Source organism: Melanotaenia boesemani, chromosome 13, assembly GCF_017639745.1.
Source record: "Melanotaenia boesemani isolate fMelBoe1 chromosome 13, fMelBoe1.pri, whole genome shotgun sequence".
In the NCBI taxonomy this organism is placed as follows: Eukaryota; Metazoa; Chordata; class Actinopteri; order Atheriniformes; family Melanotaeniidae; genus Melanotaenia; species Melanotaenia boesemani.
Window position 1 is genome coordinate 6,680,307 of NC_055694.1, and position 22,783 is coordinate 6,703,089.

Sequence of the window (22,783 nt, forward strand, 5' to 3'; positions counted from 1 at the left end):
CAAAAACTGGTGGAAATAAACCTGCACGAGCCATGTCTTCCACTTGAGTATGTGATGCCAAAAGTAAGTGTTTCAGATTTAGACTATTTCACTATTGCTACTATATAATTAACTCTTATTAACTCTTATTATTATTATAGTGGAATAATAATAATATTAATAATAATAATAATAATGCAAAGAAACATTTTACTTTTGACTTTTTTTTTCTTAGTGCAAACTTTAAAGGTATTTGCTGTGAGATAAAACCAATGATTTTGGGAATTTCTAGTGCAAAAGCGTAAAACAGAGACAGCCAAAGCCTCATAACAGGAATTAAATTAATGTCTGGGGATAGTGTGTACTTTAAACAGCAAATAACATGCATTGACAAATAAATATGTATTTTACTCTGTCTCCCTTCAAAGTATCTACATGTGTTACACACCACTGGAAAGCTAATATTCTTGAGATTTGAATTATGTATATCATTCCAGGCAGCAACCATAACTACAGGTTCAGTAAACACTTATTTCAGTCCAGTCACAAATGCCATTTACCTCTAAATCAATAGTCCAGTACACTGTTTCTCAAATGGGGGTACACTTACCCCAAGGGGTACTTTGTGACACTCCAAGGGGTACTTGAGAAAATAGAAATCACAAAAATATTTTCAGTAAAATTTCAAAAAATCCTGTGATATAAAGTAAATCTTTCTGTAAGTTTATTCTCAGTATTCAGTTTTAATTATGTGTTTAGGAGAGAACATGTATTGTGGTTTTCTCACCTTTCCCAGGAAATTATTTATGAATCATTGATAACATGTTTGTCCTTATAAAATGACTGAAACGTGAAAGGGTTTCATTAGGTACAAATTTTAACAAATTGTGCGCTAATTGCCAAGTCCTGTTTACTTGTGTTTCCAACCAGGAAGCTCCGCACTTGCTAGGGGGTACTTGGCTGGAAAAGTACTACACAAGGGGTACATTGCTCCAAAACCTCAGAGAACCACTGGTCCAGTAGATGGTACTGCAACAAAAACAGTCCAGTTACTTCAGCAGGGGTCCAATATTTTATCCATAAAAACTCAGTCTAGATGAATAATGCAGGATTTTAAGGGGTTAACTTTTGATTTGTGATAAGAAAGCTGGAACCACAAAGCAGCTTGAAGAGTTCACACAACTGCAACCTATCGTTTACTATTTTTATTTCCCTTTTACTTCTTTCTTTCTTTCTTTTTGAGTGTGGTATCAGATAAATGAGGCTTTTCACCATATGAAGATATTTTTTCTCTCTCTTTGTCACAGAAATTGAAAAAAAAAAATATCTAACTTCCTGTTTCTAAGTAATGAAAATGACTGAATAGCTTTTTTATACTCGTCTGTTGTCTTTTTTCTTTCTTTTTTTCCATTTCATCAGTAAAACTAATCACCATATACAGAGAACTGTGGTGAGTTAGGTTATTAAGAACTGTGCTACTGACAGCGTCCACCTGCACAGGAAGAGTCTCATTCAGTCTCATTGAGTTTTAACTCTGTGCGCGCGTGTGAGACTATGTGTTGGAGGACAATGCTGCGGTTCTTCGCTGAATGCGCGTCAACGGAATCCCGTAGTGCGTCATCCAGCGACTTTTCTCTAACGGCGCGGTGCGATTGGCTGAGTTTTGGAAATCTCCCCGCCCACCTCGCGGCCTTGTATGGAAAACATTTTGACGTCATGGATACAGCAGCGCGAGCGCTATAAGAGAAGATGTGGCGAAGAAAGCGGAGGGACAGCTCTTCAGCTGGGAGACATCGAAGATGACAGACACTCAATTTTAGAGTGACAGAGTTTTGAAACACTTGTAGACGAGCCAGACAGGTAAGAAACCCATTTGAAGTTTTCATACTTTAGACTTAAACGCTGAAACACCATTATTATTATCATTATTTCTTTTAATTGTGTGAATTATTTCTTAAATTACTGTTGCAACCATACTGACGTTTCTTGCTAATTAATTAAAGTAAAATGAACTGTTTTAAGTTGTAGCTGCACAAATATTCTCTAAGTCTGCCTAAATTATCAGCTAAATAAGCTTTTCTTCTAAGTTTAAGTGTGATGTCTGTCATTGCGGTGGGCACATGTGTGTCTTGGCACTGTGCCCCTGCCTGAAAGTCAACCACTTTGCAGGCGTTACTATATTTACTACGTAGTCATACATGATAAGGTCTCCGTTTCACTAAAGAGAAAATCACTTTCTAAGTTTTTCTTATAAGTGAATGATACTAATTCTCTTCATGGCGACACAACAAAGCTAAAATAGAGCACCGGAAACCCAGGGGTTCCCTCAAACCATACCCACTGCAGCTAGTCTATTATTAGTCTGTTTCCACTTTATTACTTAAGCAAATGTTTATGTAAATATGCAAGGGGGCTCTAGGAGGAGGAAGTTGTTTTAAGACTTTAAGAGGGGGGTTGCTTTTATTTTTGTATTATTTAGCAGATTAATGAATGACAGCTTGAAGTTAGATAAAGTGTAATCTCATTCAGCTCCTTTAACGTGTTCATTATGCATGTCTCAGTCTTGCAGCAATGACTTGCATACACCCCCAGCCCTACGAGAACAACCTCAGCAGCTCTGAGCTTCAGAGCGCAGACTTCATCTCCAGGCTGGCTGTGGACATGAGCAGCCCACGGGACCACCTCTCTGCTCCTTTGCTGCCGAGCATTAGCTCCCTGGTGGGCACACCTGCAGGAGACATAGATGCATATTCATGCCAGTTCACTACAGCCCCGGCCCACATAACTCCAGCCCCAGGGCAGGAGAGCCCTTTCAAGCTGGATGAGCTCCAAGTATACGGCTGTTACCCTGGATCCTTCATGCTGAGTTACCCAGATGAGGCCGTGTCCCCCAGTGGGTCGGATTATTTCGGCAGCCCAGCATCTGCCTCATCGCCATCAACGCCTGGGTTTCAGAGTCAGCAAACATCTAACTGGGATTCAGCCTTTGGGGTATACTCACCCAGTCCAGGGTACTGGGCAGCTGAGGAAACCTCAATGGCACATGCCCCATCTTTTTTCACTTTTGGTTCCGGCTCTGTGGAGGACATGTCTCATTTGGGGCAGACACTTTTACGAGAGCAGGAACCTTTTGCTATGGCTCATCCTCACCCATCTGCACTGACCTTCCCTTCCATGGCAATGGAACAGGCATGTAGTCTTGATGGCACCGAACAGCTGGATGGAGGCTTATCACCCAAGCTGAAAGGTGGAAATGAGGGAGGCTGCGCTGTGTGTGGAGACAACGCCTCCTGCCAGCACTATGGGGTTCGCACCTGTGAAGGGTGTAAAGGGTTTTTCAAGGTAATAAGTTCTAACTACTCCATGCAGCCAAGAAATCTGTTTAAAAACACGCTTTTTTAATAGCAGGATGTTTTTGTGCAAAATTAACAGTAATTTCTCCTCTTCTTTTACAGCGCACAGTACAGAAAAATTCCAAATATGTGTGCCTTGCTAACAAGGATTGTCCTGTGGACAAGAGGAGGCGAAATAGATGCCAGTTCTGCCGCTTCCAGAAGTGTCTTGCTGTGGGCATGGTCAGGGAAGGTGAGCAAAGGGGAAAAAAAACACTACTTAAGCTCAAGAAAACCACAATCGGAAAGCACCCTCAAATTTAGTCTGTAAAGAAAAAACATAATCAAGCCAGAGTGAGATTTTAAGAGTAAAATCTATGGTAAAGAACAACAAATTGTAACAAGTCCATTCATTTCAGTCTCTTCAGTTTGAATGTGCCATGCTTGGACACCCTTAGAAAAGGTGCTGGGTGCACTCTCATAACAAATACAGCCAGACTGAGCAGAGGTGGGCTCCAGTGAGGAAAAAGTTTAAATGACAGCTGATGTCACCTCTTTTTTACAGTTGTAAGAACGGATAGCCTGAAAGGACGAAGGGGTCGCTTACCTTCTAAACCTAAAGTCATCCAGGATGTGACAACTGCTGTGTCTCCAGTGAGCATGATTGCTTCACTCGTGAGGGCCCACATCGATTCAAACCCTGGCGCCGGGTCTCTGGATTATTCTAAGGTGAGAAGAAACAACATCCCTTTGATTTTAGTTCCTTTCCTCATTTAAAGGTGTCTGAACATCTGTAATCTTTGGTATTTCAGTATGTTGAGAAGGAAGTCAGTATGGACCAGAAAGAGGATGCAAGTGACATAAAACAGTTTTATGACCTGCTCACAGCCTCCATGGAGGTTATCAGGAAGTGGGCAAAGGACATTCCAGGTTTCTCAGAGTTCTGCTCAGAGGATCAGGAATTGCTACTAGAATCTGCATTTGTTGAACTCTTCATTCTGCGTCTTGCATTTCGGTGAGTGGAACTTCTCAGTTCCCTTTGTTTCATTGCAGTTATCCGCACCATCTTTCAGAAATATAAATAAACCAACAATCTGTTTTTTTCTCCCTCTTTTTAAAGATCTAATCCTAAAACAGAAAAGCTTGTCTTCTGTAATGGAGCTGTACTTCATAAAACACAGTGTGTCCGAGGCTTCGGCGACTGGATCGACTCCATCTTGGAGTTTTCTCAAAGTCTGCATCGCATGAAACTGGATGTTTCTTCCTTCTCCTGTCTCACAGCCCTGGTCATAATCGCTGGTAAGATCTTCCTTCATGTCATGCTTTAACTTGCCTTCCTCCATTCGAGTTCAAAAAAAGACTTCATTTAATCGGCTGTCACAAGAGAATGCATAAGGAATCCTCTTTGGTTTTCAACCCAACTGGACAATAAACAGCAGTTACACAACAGAAGATTGACACAACAGGTGTATGACAAAGTGGAACACGAGCTCATGTACAACACAGCTGAGCATAGTTATAGTGAAGGTTTATTTGTAGACTGAAGAAATTATGTCAGTGTAGCAGCCTTGACATAGCCGATGCATACAGGAGAGTAATATTCTGCTAAATATGGTCAGCTTTGGTTTAGAAAAAGATGGATTCTCACCACATGATTTTAAAGCTATGGCATTTATCAATATGTGTTTGTAAAAGTCAGAAAAAGTCATATAATGTTTTTTTGTCTTCACTACAGATCGACATGGTCTCAAGGAGCCAAAACGTGTGGAGGACATGCAGAACCAGCTCGTCACATGCCTTAAAGACCACGTGTCTAGCTGTGACTCTGAGTCCTTGCGGCCCAATTATTTGTCCAGACTTCTTGGGAAGCTGCCGGAGCTCAGGACTCTCTGCACTCAAGGCCTCCAACGCATCTTTTACCTGAAATTAGAAGATCTTGTTCCACCACCTCCAATTGTGGAAAAAATCTTCATGGACACGTTACCGTTTTGAGAGTGAAAGGTTGACTGTCTGTGACATGAAATCTGGAGTTCATTTGAGAGCCTAAGAGAACGGACTGAGCGCTCCTGCTCCAGATGCCAAAGGGAAAATGCACAGAGTGTAATAATCCTTAGGGATTCTGCAGCATCAGAAGAAAAATGTTTCTTTTAAATATAAAGTGGATAAGTAGGAAAACATGGATCTGGAGCTGGTACATTATGCTCATCTTAACTGTCTTTCTGGGAAACTGTGTAGTCTCCAGACTGATTGGAAGGGCCAGTTTATGGACCAAGCGGTGACTGTTTACATGCAACAATGTGCCATAAATGGCATTACTCCTGTAGAGTGAAAATTATTGCACTTTCTGATCAGTTACTAAGCAAATGCAAACAATATCTGCATTAAGCATTACCATCACACCTCTAGCAGCTGCATTAAAATGGTCTTTATTCTTATCTCTAGTTGAATCAGCTCATATCCAAACCTGAAAATCATTTCACAAATCCACTTTCTAACTCCAGCAGAGTTTTCCTTCATCAACATGCAAAGCATAAGTCCCTCAAAATTCCATTACACTTTATATTTAATAACATAATAATTTTTGGTGGTAATAAAGTAGGTTAAACCTACAGAAATTTTCAGTGGTATCATTCATGCATCATGAATCAACATTGGGCAGCTAAAATACTGTGTATGATTCAGTACAGTCTTACACACTGATCTTGTTTGTACATGATTTTAATCCTGCAGATGTTTTGCCACATGAACTGTATTTAACAGTCTCAGAAAATGTTGTGTGCCTGTTATTTTTACATGCAGTTAGCCTCATAGCATAATTACCTAAGTCATACTTTGGCTAAATTGTGATATCTGTCTAACTCTACTCTCCTTATATTTGCCGATTGGCTGTGCATTATTGCATAAAAAACTTAAAATATGACTTGGGCATTTATCTTATGAGGCTAATGATATAAAGATGATGTTTCACTGTGGCTTAAAATAAATTGTAGAACTGCATCTTTTAAATATCTTTACTCTTTAGTATTAAAATTGTCTCCTGAACTATGTAGTAATAAGGTTTGGTTATTGTTTTAAAGAGTGACGTCCGCATGAGCTCACAAGTTTGTACAACGTCTTTCTCTCGTCATTACAAACATTGACTATACCGTATCTTTCCCTTTGCATGTATTGGGTTGGCTGGCTGTTTATTCCTCCATTGTTTGACAGAGGAGAGTATTCTGCTGCAGCAGCAGCCTGTAAATCTTTGTCAAGTACAGTTTCTTCTTTTGGCAACAGATCAGAACATACTGTTGAAAAATGCACCCCCTTCCCACCCACCTCCCAGTTATGTGCTGGTCTGTTTTTAGAAGGTGGTGGAATTCCCTGTCCAGTCTCAAATAACCCAGACCACTTTATCTTTGTGTGTTTTTGTTCTTGCACATGAATCCATGTTAGTGTGCAATCACATGAATGCACACCTGGTAGTGCTTGAAGTATTGTTTGGGATATACTGCCACAGTTCCTGGCAGGTCATGGTTATGAAATATTATTATCCGTGTGCATGTAGGAGCCGATGACCCACTGTAACAGTCCACAACATGGTCATGATGGGAGAGTCTGACCACTGCGCAAAGCCTCCTCCAGCAAATTGCAAAGATTCTCAATGGGATTCAGGTCTGGACTCTGTGGTGGATAATCCATGAGTGAAAATGAAGTCTCATTGCTCCCTGACCCACTCTTTCACAGTCTGAGCCTAATGAATCCTAGCACTGTAATCTTGGAACATAGCCGTACCATCAGGGAAGATGGAATAACCTGGTCATTCAGTATATTTAGGTAGTCTGCTAGCATCTGTAATCTCCTTAGATGTTTTTCTCTGCTTGATGCATGCTAATGATTTGACCCTTCTTAAACAGACTAACATCTTTTCCACGACCACAGGATGTGTCTTTCCACGTGGTTGTTTAGGAAATAAGAAGCTACTCAATCAATCATTTGGGGTTAAATAACTTGCTGCCAGCTGAAAGATAATTGACCATGCAGTAATGATCCAAAGGAGGCTTGTTCCTATTTGCTTAGTTAAATCCAGGTGTGGACTTTGTTGTGGCCAGGCAGTGTAGTATGGATAATGGTCTAGCCATCATGCCTCAGTTGTTACTAGGCAAAGTTAGAGCAGCATAAATGTCCCCTAGAAATGCAGGCGACAACAGAGGATCACAAGCTTCACGCAGACTTACAGGATTAGAGACCAGCTCCAGGGCCTAAACCGTCTGCTGCATATTGTGTAGGACTCTTGTGTCTGTGAGAAAATGAGAGTGCCACACTAACAAAGTGAGACCAGCCAAGAGGCTTTGGTTTCAGAGACGTGCCTGGAACTTGTTTGCAGAGCGTCCACTAGGTCAGGTGGTAGATCCAAAGACTCTGGTCAACTAGTCCAGGCCAGAGTCCAGACTAAACATGGAGAAGCAGCATTTAGCTGTTATGCTGCAAACAAATGGAACAAACTGCCAGTGGAGATTAAACTTTCCCCAAATGTAGACATTTTTAAATCCAGGTTAAAAACTTTTCTTTTCTCATGTGCCTATGCATGAAATCTGCACGGTAACTTTTTTTTTTTTTTTTTAACTTATCTTGCTTTTAATCATTTTAATGTAATTTATTATTTTATTGTGATTATGTGTTGATTATGTGTTGATGCCTTTTACTATTCTAAATATCTGTAATGTCTTTGTTTTATGTAAAGCACTTTGAATTGTCCTGTACATGAAATGTGCTATACAAATAAACTGCCTTGCCTTGCCTTGCCTTTCAGGGTCACACCAGACCAGCAGTGTGAACATATGAACTCTCTGCACTGTTACGTGAACAAGACTTGAAGTTAGGTGCTTATTGATTTTTAGTTTACTCAGTGAAACAATGAGGCTGAACATTATTCATTTATAGCATAAACAAATTATTGGAACACATCCACTAACTCAAATTTTAGTTTTTTTCCCAGATATAAAAACAATAAGAGGTTAAATATGAACCATGAAAAAAGATTTATATTCAAAATGAATGTTACATTCCTTGTAGCAGCCACCTACGCATGCTATTTTGAGCAGCTGCATGACATAATCACATGGAAATGTTTTTAGTTAGCAGGTGTTCAGGTGACATAAATCAATTACTTATCAATTTTGATGCTTTTGACAGCACTTTTGTTGTGCTAAGGTACTCTTAATATGCAGCAACTAACCTTATTAAACTGTGCAAGTCATGCAAACTAATGGAAGAATTGCAAAACTTGAGTAAAGAGAAATAATAGTTTATTATTTATTTGAAAGTTTCATCAAGGTCAGTTCCAAAATTAGTCAAAAGCTGCAATAAAAGACGACTCAAGATCAAGACCCCATCTGCTGCATAGAAGTTCATTAGTACCGATCTCAAAAATAGCCAAACTGAGCTCAAGATGTGGATGTTTGATTTAATTTATTATAAGAAGATTGCATAAATCAGAGGAGGACTGAAGTTAAGAGGTTTGTAGATGAGTTGGAGTAAAAAATGTAGGAAGAGCAACCAGCACCACCAGTTCATTCTGGTGGAAAAGCTCATAAGGCTGGCTGAGAGAAATATATATTTGTTTTTTAAAAGGCTGGGGCTGTCGTGGATACTGTGATGCCACATTCAGACGTATTTAAATCAGTTGAAGTTTCCCTTGAGACAAATAGTACCCTGGTTGACTTACAGTACTCTTCCAACTGTCAGTGTCTTACCAGGCTGTCAGTCTGGAACAGGATGTAATAGAGATTTGGTTTCATGTCACATTTGTGGCTGCCAAGAGAGTAAATATAGGTTTGGCATTGGATTTTCAACCAAAGTGGAAAAGGGTTTAATCAACAGTGATTAATCACTGTGCAGATATTTTATAGAACAACTTGGTCCAGGATCTACCAATAATAGCAGGTAGTAAAACCAGTGCATTAATAACTGACATCGGTAAAGTCATAATAAATAATAAATATGTTTATGTACAATTTTGGAATGTATTAGTGATCATTATTTTATAAGTGGTTGTACTTACATTTTATGCATATCTTTTTAGCTGATTGCCTTTACCAGTAATCATGTGCTGGTGTGCAAGTGGATGGAGTGCATAACTTTCCTTTTCTTTTTTTTTTTTTTTTTAAATTGCAGCTCCTATAAGCAATTCTTGCAGGCATGACATAAAGTGACATGACCAGTGGACTCCACTGAGCTGTTTATTTCAAAATTTTTAAAGGGTACAATGTGACATTTAAGCCTGTCAAGTTTGGAATTAACACAAGCTTCTTTATGCCCCTCTAAGTATTCTCTATAACTAATAAATATACAGTATGCAATCCATCTAAGAGGGAACTCACTGAGTCAAAGTTAGAAAATCAGCATGTACTCAACTCTGAGGAGGCACATCTCATCCTTAGAGATGTGTCTGAGGACTTCCAATAATAGCTACAACCAAAATAGACATTCATCACATGAAATCAATAATGCCACTTAGATATGACACAGTGTGCTGGCAGGCAGTCCCCACACTTGAATTATCCTGACACTTGTCACCCTGAGCTCACTCCTAGACCGCTGCTTTTGAGGAGGGAATTTCTTTTCCAGCACACAGCTGATTCGCGAGTCGTTATATTAAATGTGCTCATTCAAAACATCTGATTTGCAGTGGAGCTTTTTGAATGAATAAAATCAAAATAATGTCTTCAAAAAAGGCAAATAGTGGAGGCACAGATGACTACTGATGTCAGGGCTGCACACTGCTTTTTAAAAGCAGAAAAAGCTGATGAGTAGCACCACCTAGTGGTCAGTATATTTAAACTCAAAATTCTTTCTTGACTTGGAAACAGCTTCCCAAACTCATATGATTCAATCAGTAATCTATACTTTATTATTTTTTATCAGTTTCTACACATGTGCCACTTTTACACATAATCAGATAAATTATTAAGATTTTTACTTTGTTTTAGATTCAGATTACTTATTACACATCAAATATGTTGCTCTTTGCTCTGTTCATTAAAGAACCTGCGAAGTGGGACATTGCTCTCCACCAATAAACACTTATTTTTCATTATTATTCTATTAATCTTTAATCAAATTGCTTATGGTTTGCTCACAACACACTGCAAAGAAACTAAGTGTTAACTACTCCCTTAACTAAATCCTGATTCTGATCTATGGAGGCCACAGCAGCAGTAGTTTCCACTTTCAAATTGATGAATGTCTTTTTCACAGAGGGGAATTGGCAAAATAAGAGAACTGATATTGCGCAAAACTTTATTTATTTCAGTAATTCTACTAAAAAAAAAGTTAAATGAATACATATAATCATATGCAATGTGAGATGTTTAAAGCACATATTTGTTATAATTTTGATGATTATGGATTTCAGCTAATTATAAAACCCAAAAATTTTAAATCTCAGAAAATTAGAATATTGTGAAAAGGCTCAATGTTGTAGCCTCGAAGTGCCACATTGTCATCAGCTAATTAATCCAAAACACCTGCAAAGGACTCCTGAGCACTGAAGTTGTCGTTCAGTCTATTTCAGTAGAATTTGCAATCATGGGGAAGGTTGCTGACCTGACAGTTGTGCAGAAAACCATCACTGACACCCTCCACAAGGAGGGAAAGCCTCAAAATGTAATTGCAAAAGAAGCTGGATGCTCTCAAAGTGCTGCATCAAAGCACATCAATAAAAAATTGAGTGGAAGGGAAAAGTGTGGAAGAAAAAGGTGAAACAACCAGCAGGGATGATGCAGCCTGAAGAGGATCGTCAGGAAAAGGCTGTTCAGAAATGTGAGGAAGCTTCCCGTGGAGTGGACTGAGGCTGGAGTTGGTGCTTCCAGAGCCACCACACACAGACGGATCCTCGACCTGGACTTCACATTTTGTATTCCTCTTGTCAAGCTGCTCCTGAACAAAACACGTCAGAAGCGTTTTACCTGGACTAAAGAAAAAAATGAACTGGTTTGCTGAGCAGCGGTCCAAAGTGCTCTTTTCTGATGAGCAAATTTTGCATCTCATTTGGAAATCAAGGTTCCAGAGTCTGGAGGAAGAATGGAGAAACAACAGTCCAAGACACTTAAAAATGCAGCATTAAGTTTCCAGTCTGTGTTGACGTGGAAGCCATGTTATCTGGTGTTGGTCCACACTCAACACAGCCATCTACCAGGAGATTTTAGAGCACTTCGTGCTTCCTTCAGTAGAAAAGCTTTTTGGAGATGCTGACTTTATTTTCCTGCAGGACTTGGCACCTGCCCACACTACCAAAAGAACCAGAACCTGGTTCAATAACCAAGGGATTCCTGTGCTTGACTGGCTAGCAAACTCTCCTGATCTGAACCCCATTAATCTATAGGATAATGCCAAGAGAAAGACCAGACAAGCAAGACCGAGCAATGCAGAAGAGCTGAAGGTCGCTAAGGAGGCATCCTGGTCTTCCATTACACCACAGCAGGGTCACAGGCTGATAAGATCCTTGCCACGCTGCACTGAGGCAGCAATTCATGCAAAAGGGGCTCAAGCCAAGTAGAGTTCATATCCATGACTATACTCTTCAGATGGTCAACATTTCAAAATACTTTGATTTGATGTAATATTCTAATTTTCTGAGATTGATTTGAGTTTTCATTAGATGTAAGCCATAATCAAAATGATTATACTTGAAATATCTCACTTTGCATATATTAAGTTTACATTTTAAGTTAAATTACTGAAATTAAAATTTGTGCAAACTTTTTTGTTTCACCTGTAAATCTTCAGTTAAAGCTGAAGCAAAGTTGATCTAAAGTGCAAGATTTTAGGCCTATTTTATATTATCATTTACACCAATAAGCCAAAATCTAATTTCTAATCTCAATTTGACCCACAACCCACATAACACTACTTAATAATGCATGTGAACAGTTCTATACAATAACTTTATATCAAATGAGCCATTCTGCCGTAGTTATATTTCAATATATCTAAAACCCCTTGTGTACTGACATTGCTCAGTACAGTATATAAATAATTCTAAACCACAAAATTTCAAAACCTTTATAGCAAAACATACAAGAGCAATGCAACAATGACACAGGACCAATAAAAAAAATTTGTACACATGTCACTTCCAAATCCAGTAACCTAAAAAATTTTTAAAACAAATAAATCAGACCAGAAAATTTGGTTTTGTCAGTTTAAAGTTGGCCATAGAAACATTAAGAACACATTTCTAGAAAGAAAAAAAAAAAACTTGGCATGCATAATAAGAACAGTTTATGGCTCAGAAGTCCGACCATGGCAGGTTTTTGGGCGCTCTAAGACTTTGGCCAGGACTGCTGGTGGGCCTTGCATTAGGGCTGCAGAGAGGGAAACAAAACAATTAAATAACCAAATAAAAAAAGTGTTACAGTAATTTCTGACAGATGAGGTGAAGCAGACCACTTACATTTGAGTCAACATTGTGTTGACACCCCACACAAATGGAGTCGGTTCATTATCTGCCTCTGCAAGTACAAATACTTTAAAAATTAACTTTATTCAAAATCTCAAACAAGGCAAACCGTGGTAAAGAAATTAAAAAGTCATATTTTAAAGACCAGTACCGTCAACACATCTGTGAATATGGAGCAGACTACAAATTTAAACAGCATCAAATCATTAGCTTATCTAAAGTTCACCAACAAGTTATATATCTCCAATAAAACAATAGATGTAAAAAAAATAAATAAATAAAATGTGGTTACTACTCATACCTTGCTCCCAGTCCTCAGTTGCGTTTGGATTTGTCCATGTACTGACGGGAACATGCCATTCACGATGTCCATTTGCGTTTCCACTGACTGAAATTAAAGCGTAATTTCACTCATTGCCAAAAATGCAACTCTGAATACATGAGTCAACACACACAACCAAATGATCATTTCACCATCTTCAGTGTCCATAGATATCCGGTCTTCGCAGGTCTCGGTGTGGTGAGCCAGCTCATGCTTGGGGACCAGGTGGCGTGCATTGAAGGGGCAGGTTTTTAGTTCGTTGGCCAATTTGGGATGATTCTGTATCAGTAAGAAATGAGACAAGCAAATAAACTTTCAGTTTATGACAGAGGAGTATCCCTTTATCACTCAGGATAAGAGCCTCAAGTTTGAATTGATAAATAAATAAAAAAGCAACAATTAGTTATACAGATTCTGGGGAAATAAGTCACAGCTTAAGATTCTTTTGACTCATGTTTAACTTTGATTATGGGACAGTTGCCATGGCATCATTTCAATCAGTTCATGCAATGTCACCACATTTCTAGCCATCCATAATAACATTCATACCCTCCAACAAATAAGCCTCACTGATAAGGTTTTTTATAAAGCTAGCCCTTTAGCCCAAATATTTTAGGTTCTTCAACATTGTGTGCCCTTACTTTCACTTTATATTCATGTCTGAATGTCATGTCTGCCCACAAGAACTCTATACTATGACTTTCTTCCTGCTACAATGACACCCACACAACCAACAAAACCCGCAGCTTAGAACCCCAAATAAATAAGCTTCTATGACTTGATTCACTGATCAATCTAGTTAGGACACAAAAAAAAAATAAATAAAAAATAAAAAGGTGGCATTTTGCCAAAGTCCACATAGACTGGCAAGCAGATTTCTTAGTTATCGATCAGCCAAACTAAATTTTTTTCCACGTCTGGCCATTGACTGATGCAAGTTTTACCCATTATTGCACGTCCATTTTTCCACAGCCGCTAGCATTAGCCAACAGAAAAAGTTCTCAACTCACCTTTCTGCACTTAATAAGATGGTAAGGAAAGCGGCAGGCTCGGATTTGGTGGTTTTTGTCAAAAGGACACTGCACAAGTTTTTCTGGGTCAGAGTTTGCCTTTTCATCTGAAAAAAAAAACAATGAATAAATCTTGTTAATATTTCAAAACTGACAGACTAAAAATAAACAAAAAGTAGTGAGAATTTCTAGTTTTACCGTATTCCTCAACCTCCTGTTTCTCAGAAGCAATTCTGCATGGATCAGTAGTGATTCCAAATCGGACGGTGTTTGCCATGTCCAACTGTGCTGAGACAAGCCAACTGATTAACTGAGAAGAAATATAATTTGAGTTAGGAGAGACTGCAAAAAACTATGAAGATAAGAGACACACGTGCTGCTTGAGCAATGTTCAAAACATCTATAACCACAGCATAGTCCCACGGAGCAATAGGATTCTTACTACGAAGGGAGGAAAGAAAAAAAAACATAGGAGTGGGGGTCTTTTTTGTTAGATAGATGCACTCTTTGGGGGGGAAGGAGGGGGTAACTTCCATGTAACATATCTAAACCTATTTTAAGTTGTGTTGTTATGGTTCAAAGCACAGGAAAAAATAAATCTGCTAAATAAGTTACGGTTCCCCTGCAGCTGCCAGCCCAGTATGAAATGGTAAAATAATTAAGTTGGAGAATATATTTATGTGAATGGGTGATTTTTGTAAATTACACATATGTCACTCGTGCATGCTCCTAACTGCCTCAGCTGGTCAGAAAGCTAAGCTGCTAAGCTCAGACCTACATGGTCTGACTGTACTCTCAAAAGTAAAAAATGCTGGGACCAACAGGATTCAATTTACTGGTGGTAAAAAGTTGTGTGTGAAGAAAAACACAGGAACAACTAAAAGATTTTTATTGGATGCTTTCTTGAATTAGTATTGTTATATTACAATTGCAAAGAGAGTACTATACCCCCTGCACACTTATATTTCACGGTGCAGGGGTATAGGACTACTTTACCCTTGTTATTTACAGCTTTGTTTGTTTAAAAATAGAACTTTATGTATTTTCCAGGACTGTTATTGTTATGTCTTAGTTTAGGGAAAATTTAACTTTTCATGACCTACCTGTGCAAACTGATCCGCTTCCCAATTTCAAAAGGGAGGAATTTCTCTGAGTGTAACTGATGCGTGAAATTTTCACCTAAAAAGTTTATTTTACCTCTTTACAATTGTAATATAGCAATACTAACTCAAGAAAGCAACCGAGAAAAAACTGTTATTCCTGTGTTTTTATTCCCACACAACTTTTAAAACACTGCAAATTACTACGAGAAACATTTAAAAAACAAGCTTCTAGAAAAATAAATATTTCAATAAATAAAATAAGAGTTGAAAATCTTGTCATAATAGAACAAATCAATTTCTTCTCCTTTATGGGCAAGCAAACCTGTGACTTTCACAGTGGCGGTAGTTAGGAAGATCTCCTCATCCACTGGAGGTCTCCTCACACACTCATGATACAGCCATCCATTCAACGTTGTCTGATTTATTTATATGTATTTCTTTAAACACTGAAGTGTGATATTGTTAACTAAAATCTAATGACGCTGTGGTATTTGAATAAGGTTTTTGAAAATGCAAAGAATAAACAATAAAATTGGGTGTTTTCGATGTTCATGGCAGTATAGTGTATCATTTCATTATAGTCATCGAGTTTTACAATTGCGATGTCTCGGTGATCAAACGTTTGTGAGCAATTCCTAACACATATACACACGCACGAAATCGTCACATCCACCCAACAGCCTACAAGAATGCCTGGTTTAACATTAACAAGCTGGTAGCGGCTGCTGTTGTTCTTAAAGTTTGCTACATACTTGACAAGAGTAGAGACCTTTGTTGTTCTCCATACTTACCGTTTTTCAGCTGAGCTGCAAGCGACGAGATATGTGACAGTAATTTGAACACTGCGTCTTCCTGCCAAGATGGCGGCGTTTTCATTTAAAGATCTTACGCGCCAGTGAACTATTTAAAAGGAAACATAAGGACGCCAGATTGTGTGTTGACGCGTTACTATGCAAGAGACTTTTTTCACACACACATTTGTCAGTACAATCCCAACTAAACCAGTACCCAAACTCACTCCCAATAGGTACGAGCACAAGAAGTTGGCCCGTAGACAATCTTGCTAGCAATTAGCAGCGTGACTCAAGTAGCTCATTTAAAGAGTTGTTTCATTTTTTTACGTTAGAAAACAAAGTTAAAACAAGCGGAGCTTGAGGGACTGAGCTTTACGTGTGATCATTTCTAAATAAAGAATTCAAACACAGAGAGGAAAACGTGATATTTCACTTCGAAACAAGAACAGTTAATAGACTTAACTTACTCGTCTACCCGACCTCGACTTTAATTCACCTGAGTAGCGACCCTGACCTCTCTTATCCTAGCGGAAAGTCACGTGACACACGTATGGCTAAGTTGCCAGAGTTCCCCCTCCCCAACATTGTTCAACAACATAAACACAGCACAAGTCAAGGTCCAAAAACAAAAGCCATCTGTTTTGTCCAGACTGTGGATAGCAGAACAGATAATAGAAAATATTAGTAATACATAGAAAACAAACTAAGCTTGCACTGTAGGAACTTAAAAAAGCAAGTACAACAACAGGTCAGATTAAGAGAATGTAAAGTTGAAGATAGGATTCGCTTATTTTTTGGCCTGTCTGTCCTGATTCACAGTCCTTTAGGATGGGGATATATATATATATATATATATATATATATATATATATATATATATATATATATATATATATATCATCATCATCATCATCTTTATTTGTCAGACTCAAGGTCCATAAAAAGAAACATCAAACAAATACAACAACAACAACAGTTATAAAAGACACTTACACCAGTGTTTCCACAGAGAAGACTGGTAACATACTGTACTAAAACTAGGATTCACCAGCATCAGGACAAGGCTGTTTTCAGAGTTATTCAAGCCACAGATAAATCTATACATCAAATATCTCATTAGTATGGAAAGCCGTTTTATTCAAAATTAAATAAATAGAAAAATAACTAAATTATTGAATATATATATATATATATATATATATATATATATATATATATATATATATATATATATATATATATAAAAATAAGTACTATATAAATAAGTAAATATATATATAAATAAATAAATATATATATATAAATATAAATGTATATATATATATATATAAATAAGTAATATATAAATAAGTAAATATATATATAAATAAATAAATATATATATATAAATATAAATGTATATATATATATATATATATATATATAAATAATATATAAATAAGTAAATATATATATAAATAAATAAATATATATATAAATATAAATGTATATATATATATATATATATATAAATATAAATGTATATATATATATATATATATATATATGCATTAATTTATTTAATTGGGATCATGAGGACACTTTTATTTTGGAGTAATTTTTGGGAGCAACATATAGTGCAGCACCACATTGTGCTGCGCCTATTTCGTGCTTCTGTTTTATTTCGGATCCTTATATTCAAATTAAGGGGCGGGGCTTCTAGACGTGGGCTGAATCTAGTAGGGGCAGAGCAGAGTGCCTCTAGAGAGGGTGGCGCCACCGGAAGCTCAAAACGCTTGCCGATCACGTGGTCCATGTAGCCTCCAAAAGTTCCAGGAAGTGCTTGGCGGCCAATACAAAATAATAAGAAAACTACGATAATCGGTAAATAATGATCAATGAAGACTTTGCTTTGCAATATTTTTATAGTTGTGTTCATTGATATGAATCATGTTAACTAAACCTGTATGACATCAACAGCAATGTAAATCGTAATATTTTCTGTTTTTTTAACTTTATCTTTCAGACTGAGGCATACCAACAGGTGATGACAATGATTTACAAAGTGACTACACAATAAATCTAGGCTCACAGCATAATGATAACTGTTCTTACAGGAAATCTATATCCAATAAATAAAATTTAGATCCCAATTCATTTCAAATAAATGGGTTATCTATTCTTACTTATTACTATCTACTTGTGTGAATTGCTTTTAAGTCTTAAGACTTATTTTGACTGAGGCAGACTGATAACTACACAAGTCTGGACTCACAATATAATGTGTTATTACAGAAAATCCATGGCAAATAAATAAAATTTTGATTTCAATTCATGGAAAATACATGGCTTTCTATCACTATTTGTTAACTATCCCAAGACTTACTCCCTACATATACACAATAAATCAGACAAACACCCTTTGTTTTCCAAATGCATTTAATACCTAAAAGAATTCCTTTACAATAAAACTCGACTAGATCAGCATATCTAGCCATTTCTTTTCTCTGCTATCCTTGAATACAGTCTTCACCATGGTATGCTGTGCTGCATGGGGATGCTCCAATCGCTCAGAGAAAGGCGTGCGTATGTATGGCTTCCCCAAAGACAGGGACAGAAGGAAAATATGGATGGCCAAAGTCAGCAGGATACATTTGACCACCATCAGGGACTGTGAAAACAAAAAAATATGTGCGGTAATCATATTAAAACAATGCATTTACACATTTTCAAAGACCATATCATTGGGAAGTTTAATATTTTTAAATTAAACACAGAGAACACATCACAGGGAGATTTATATGGTTGAGGTTGCAGAATGTAGAAAAAAAGACAGGAAACAACACTTAAAAGTGGCCAAACCAGGAAGGTGAAGAAGAACAGTATCCCAGTTAACGTCAGGCAACCCCAGAACTGCTGAAAGTTCTTCAGGACAATGCTGCACGAGAGAAGAGTGATATACTTCCCTTAAGCATCTCTCTGCTTCTCTGCTCTCATCCTGCACACTGGGAGAGTGCTGAGTGCTTTCTAGTGCAGCAAATGCATTCAAGTACAATCAGCCACTTATTTTGTATATGTATATTTTGTTCTTAAGGTTAACATGTTTGTAACATTTAACAGGTTAGGTTTTATAGTTGCAAAGATTGTAAACATATATACTAAGAGTATTGTGCTATCTAATACTGTGTATTCATCTTCATATCTTTGTCCATAATTCCACAGCCTTATAAATACATTAAAATTAAATAAAAATGTAACTACAATCGCTCTCCCTACACATTAACCTCGCTATCAACGGCGTTGGATCAATTTATATTGACGAACAGAATTTACATTCATCAGCCTGTGGCATCTGTTGCTATCAGTGTGCTAGCATAAACTTTTATCGGTTTATAATCTCTAAATATATTAATCTAGACGGGGACAATCCGTCGACATATTTAATTACTCCTGTCAAGTTGATTTCGATTCACAGCTGATATGGAAATATGACTATTAAAACATCTTACCTTGAAGAAGTGTAGCTCCGACAATCTGCTCCATTGAAATACATTGACCGTCGCTTAGCTTTTGCTAACTACCGGGAACTTTTGAGGGGCTCCATACGCCGCCATTGCTGTGAAAAAACTGAACCATTGCAGTGAACGGAGATGGCGCCACTCTCTCTCTAGAGGCACTCTACTCTGCCCCTACTAGATTCAGCCCACGTCTAGAAGCCCCGCCCCTTAATTTGAATATAAGGATCCGAAATAAAACAGAAGCACGAAATAGTGCAGCACAATGTGGTGCTGCACTATATGTTGCTCCCAAAAATTACTCCAAAATAAAAGTGTCCTCATGATCCCAATTAAATAAATTAATGCATATATATATATATATTTATATATATATGTATATATATATTTATATATGTATATATATATATTTATTTATATATATATATATATATATATATATATATATATATATATATATATATATATATATATATATATATATATATATATACATATGTATTCAATAATTTAGTTATTTTTCTATTTATTTAATTTTGAATAAAACGGCTTTCCATATTTACAGACCTGACATTACACCAGTGATCCGGATGTTAACCCCTTAACTCCCAGCAGTGGAGGGTGCAGGCACAAGAGGTTAAGCTAAACAGTCACGCTAAGAATGCAAAGTTAGAGAATTTATAAGCAAGGAATCTGGATAATGAACCACTGAAGGTGCATGGATGGAAGTTATTGTGCATATTATGAATATTTATCTGTCCTTATAATTTAGAAGCTGTGAGATTCTAGTCTTGATTTCTGTCTGTTCACCTGATGGCTGATATTCATCAGATATTAAATTCATCCTGCTGAATTTTTACTTTTTAGTTAGTAATTCTTGAAAATTTCATACTTCTTTGTCATAAATATTTGATTTTATGTCTCTTAAGAAATATTTTTAACTCTTACTGTTTAAAGAGAAAAATGCTGTTAAATCTGTTTATTTGTTTAGTGCAGAGGTCTGCAACCTTTACAATCCAAAGAGCCATTTTCCCCTCAGCCAGCGAAATTTCGTTTAGAGCTGCTAATGTTACAAAACCTTTTGAGAAAAGTCAACTTCTACTATAGTAAATTTGTTGTCGTTTTTGAAGAATCACATTTTTATTTCTAACATTAGGTTTTAAAATAAAGAAAAAGTTGTGTGTGTATATATATATATATATATATATAAAGAAATGTATAAAGTTGTACAATTTAATTTATAAAGAAATTTAGATTGTATCACAGCTGTCTGAAAATTGTCTGCATATGGTGTATAGGTCCCTGAGAAAGTCAAACTGTTTTCTCTCATACTATATTTTTATGTATAGGTGAGATATAGTGTCTCACCTGGAGACATGGCCTGGTGCTTGTTGCAATTTTGCAACTTTGGCATTAAGAAGGTTAATATGCAGAGGGCTGTATTATTGTTGCGTATTGAATTTGTATCTAAAAGTGAGGGAAAGTGTCAGCAGAGTAAACAAGTTAAGCCATTTAATTACTTAAAATCTGTAACAGAGGTACAAAAGTGTGTAATCTTACAATAGAATATAACTTAAACTATAGACAACCATGACATTTTCATGATTAAAATAGTATAAAGTCAAGTTTCTGTATTACTTTTTCTATTTATATCATTTAATAACATTTGTGTATTTATTAATTTATTTTAAATCAAGATATCTTGACATTTCAAACACACTTGGGGGGTGGGTAGCATTCCAAGCAGTTGCTTATGCCCTGTAATGCAATTTGCCTAATAATCATGCATGCAATTACAACCTAATCTTGTGCTTTTTAAAAGGTGACTATGATTAAATATGTGCACAATCTTTTCTTTTAAAGGTCCCATATTATGCAAAATTCACTTTTTAATGGTTTTGGAACAGTCATACTGGTCCCCCCGCATGTGTAGGAGACCCGTAAGTGTGAAACTCTTTCAGGCGCTCTCTCTCCCCCCTGCTCCACCTCTAGGGAAGTAAGCGCTGAAATGAGCTTGTTTGAAAGCGTGTACGTTATGACGTCATAAGGGACAATAACCACTCCCCACAGAGCGATGGACCCGTCTACCGGCTCTCAAAGCCCGCCCTCTAAAAATCACCTAGCGCCCAGTGTTTTTCCCTCTTCGGCAACCCTCGTTAGCGGACATGGCTAAGCGACAGAAGCACTGTTCTGTTTGTGGCTGCATAAATGAACACGAAAACGTTTTTTTACTTCCATCCACTGAACCCACGAGGACTGAGTGGATTAATTTTATTTTTGGAGGAAATGTACCCGGAAAACTTCCAAAGGTTTTGCATGTCTGTGGCCAGCATTTCAAAGAGGACTGTTTCCACAACATGGGGGCATGGAAAGCAGGCTTCGCCAACCGTTTGAAGCTGAAGCCAGGTTCAATACCAACTGTCGGTGACACAGCTGGAGAGGTAAGAGCTGGCAGTTATTTTATCGTTTCGGCCTTATTAGTCTGATAGCTTGAAAATATATTAACCTGTCAATCACCTCATGACGGGCGATGCGATGGGCGGAGCCAACAGCTGAGCTGCTCCACCAGGGTTCCGCCCACCATAAACGGCACATTTCTGAAGCTGCTAAAAAGAGGGAGGTGAAGAGAAGCCGCTGCACTCAAACTGAGGGTCGATTTGTCCATACCATGGCGGAAATATTTCATTTAGATATTAATGAATGGTCTCAGATTGGGAATAAAGTGTATAATATGGGACCTTTAACAACCAGTAAATGTCTGTGGAATGAGGAGACCACTTGCAGCACATATGAGAGGATCCGACAAGTTTGGGCTTAATCCGGCTACTTTTTGTTACAGCATTGGCTAATGTTATGTGGCCCAGAGGAGGTCCAGATATCATTTGCCAGCCAGGATGTGGGTTGCAAGTATTTTATAGGCTAAATGTGGTTGAAACATCACTTGTTGGATTGGACATGAATTATGGCAACTGTTAGGTGGGCCAGAAGTGGTGTGAGTTTTGGTAGCCACACTCACATAGAGTCAAGTCAAGGTTAAATATGGGCCAAACAAAAAATGCTGATGTGGGCCTTATTTGGGCCATTTATGTTTTGCTATCTGGGAATATTGTCCATTTCTTATCTAAAGTAGAATTCTAGCTGCTCAAACAGCCTTGACCCTTATTTGTCATACTTTGTGGCCACAAAAATCACATAAAATTACAACAAAAAAACTTATATAGATCAAACACTAAAACTAACCTTTAAGAGACTAGGTCGGCAGCACCAACACTCACATTGAAAGTGAGGCATCCAATCCACTAAAGAA

General features: G+C 37.4%; 2 protein-coding genes across 3 annotated transcripts; one reads left to right on the forward strand and one right to left on the reverse strand.

Moving 5' to 3' along the window:
* The first annotated feature begins 1,753 nt into the window (after positions 1–1,753).
* Positions 1,754–7,817, forward strand: nr4a1 (nuclear receptor subfamily 4, group A, member 1). Its single transcript, XM_042002905.1, has 7 exons — positions 1,754–1,839; positions 2,541–3,321; positions 3,435–3,564; positions 3,877–4,040; positions 4,124–4,326; positions 4,432–4,610; positions 5,047–7,817. The coding sequence occupies exons 2-7, from the start codon at positions 2,551–2,553 to the stop codon at positions 5,301–5,303; spliced, it is 1,704 nt and encodes a 567-aa protein (XP_041858839.1). The 5' UTR covers positions 1,754–1,839; positions 2,541–2,550; the 3' UTR covers positions 5,304–7,817.
* A 4,525-nt stretch (positions 7,818–12,342) lies between these two features.
* Positions 12,343–16,541, reverse strand: zgc:56699 (uncharacterized protein LOC405758 homolog). 2 transcript variants are annotated; one of them, XM_042004734.1, is made up of 7 exons: positions 16,450–16,541; positions 14,284–14,395; positions 14,086–14,192; positions 13,228–13,354; positions 13,055–13,141; positions 12,748–12,805; positions 12,343–12,658 (listed from the first exon to the last, which is right to left on the reverse strand). In XM_042004734.1, the coding sequence occupies exons 2-7, from the start codon at positions 14,360–14,362 to the stop codon at positions 12,583–12,585; spliced, it is 534 nt and encodes a 177-aa protein (XP_041860668.1). In that variant the 5' UTR covers positions 14,363–14,395; positions 16,450–16,541; the 3' UTR covers positions 12,343–12,582. The 2 variants fall into 2 exon arrangements, with proteins under 2 accessions (XP_041860668.1, XP_041860667.1); XM_042004733.1 differs by lacking the exon at positions 16,450–16,541 and adding an exon at positions 15,980–16,088.
* Between the last annotated feature and the right edge of the window lie 6,242 nt (positions 16,542–22,783).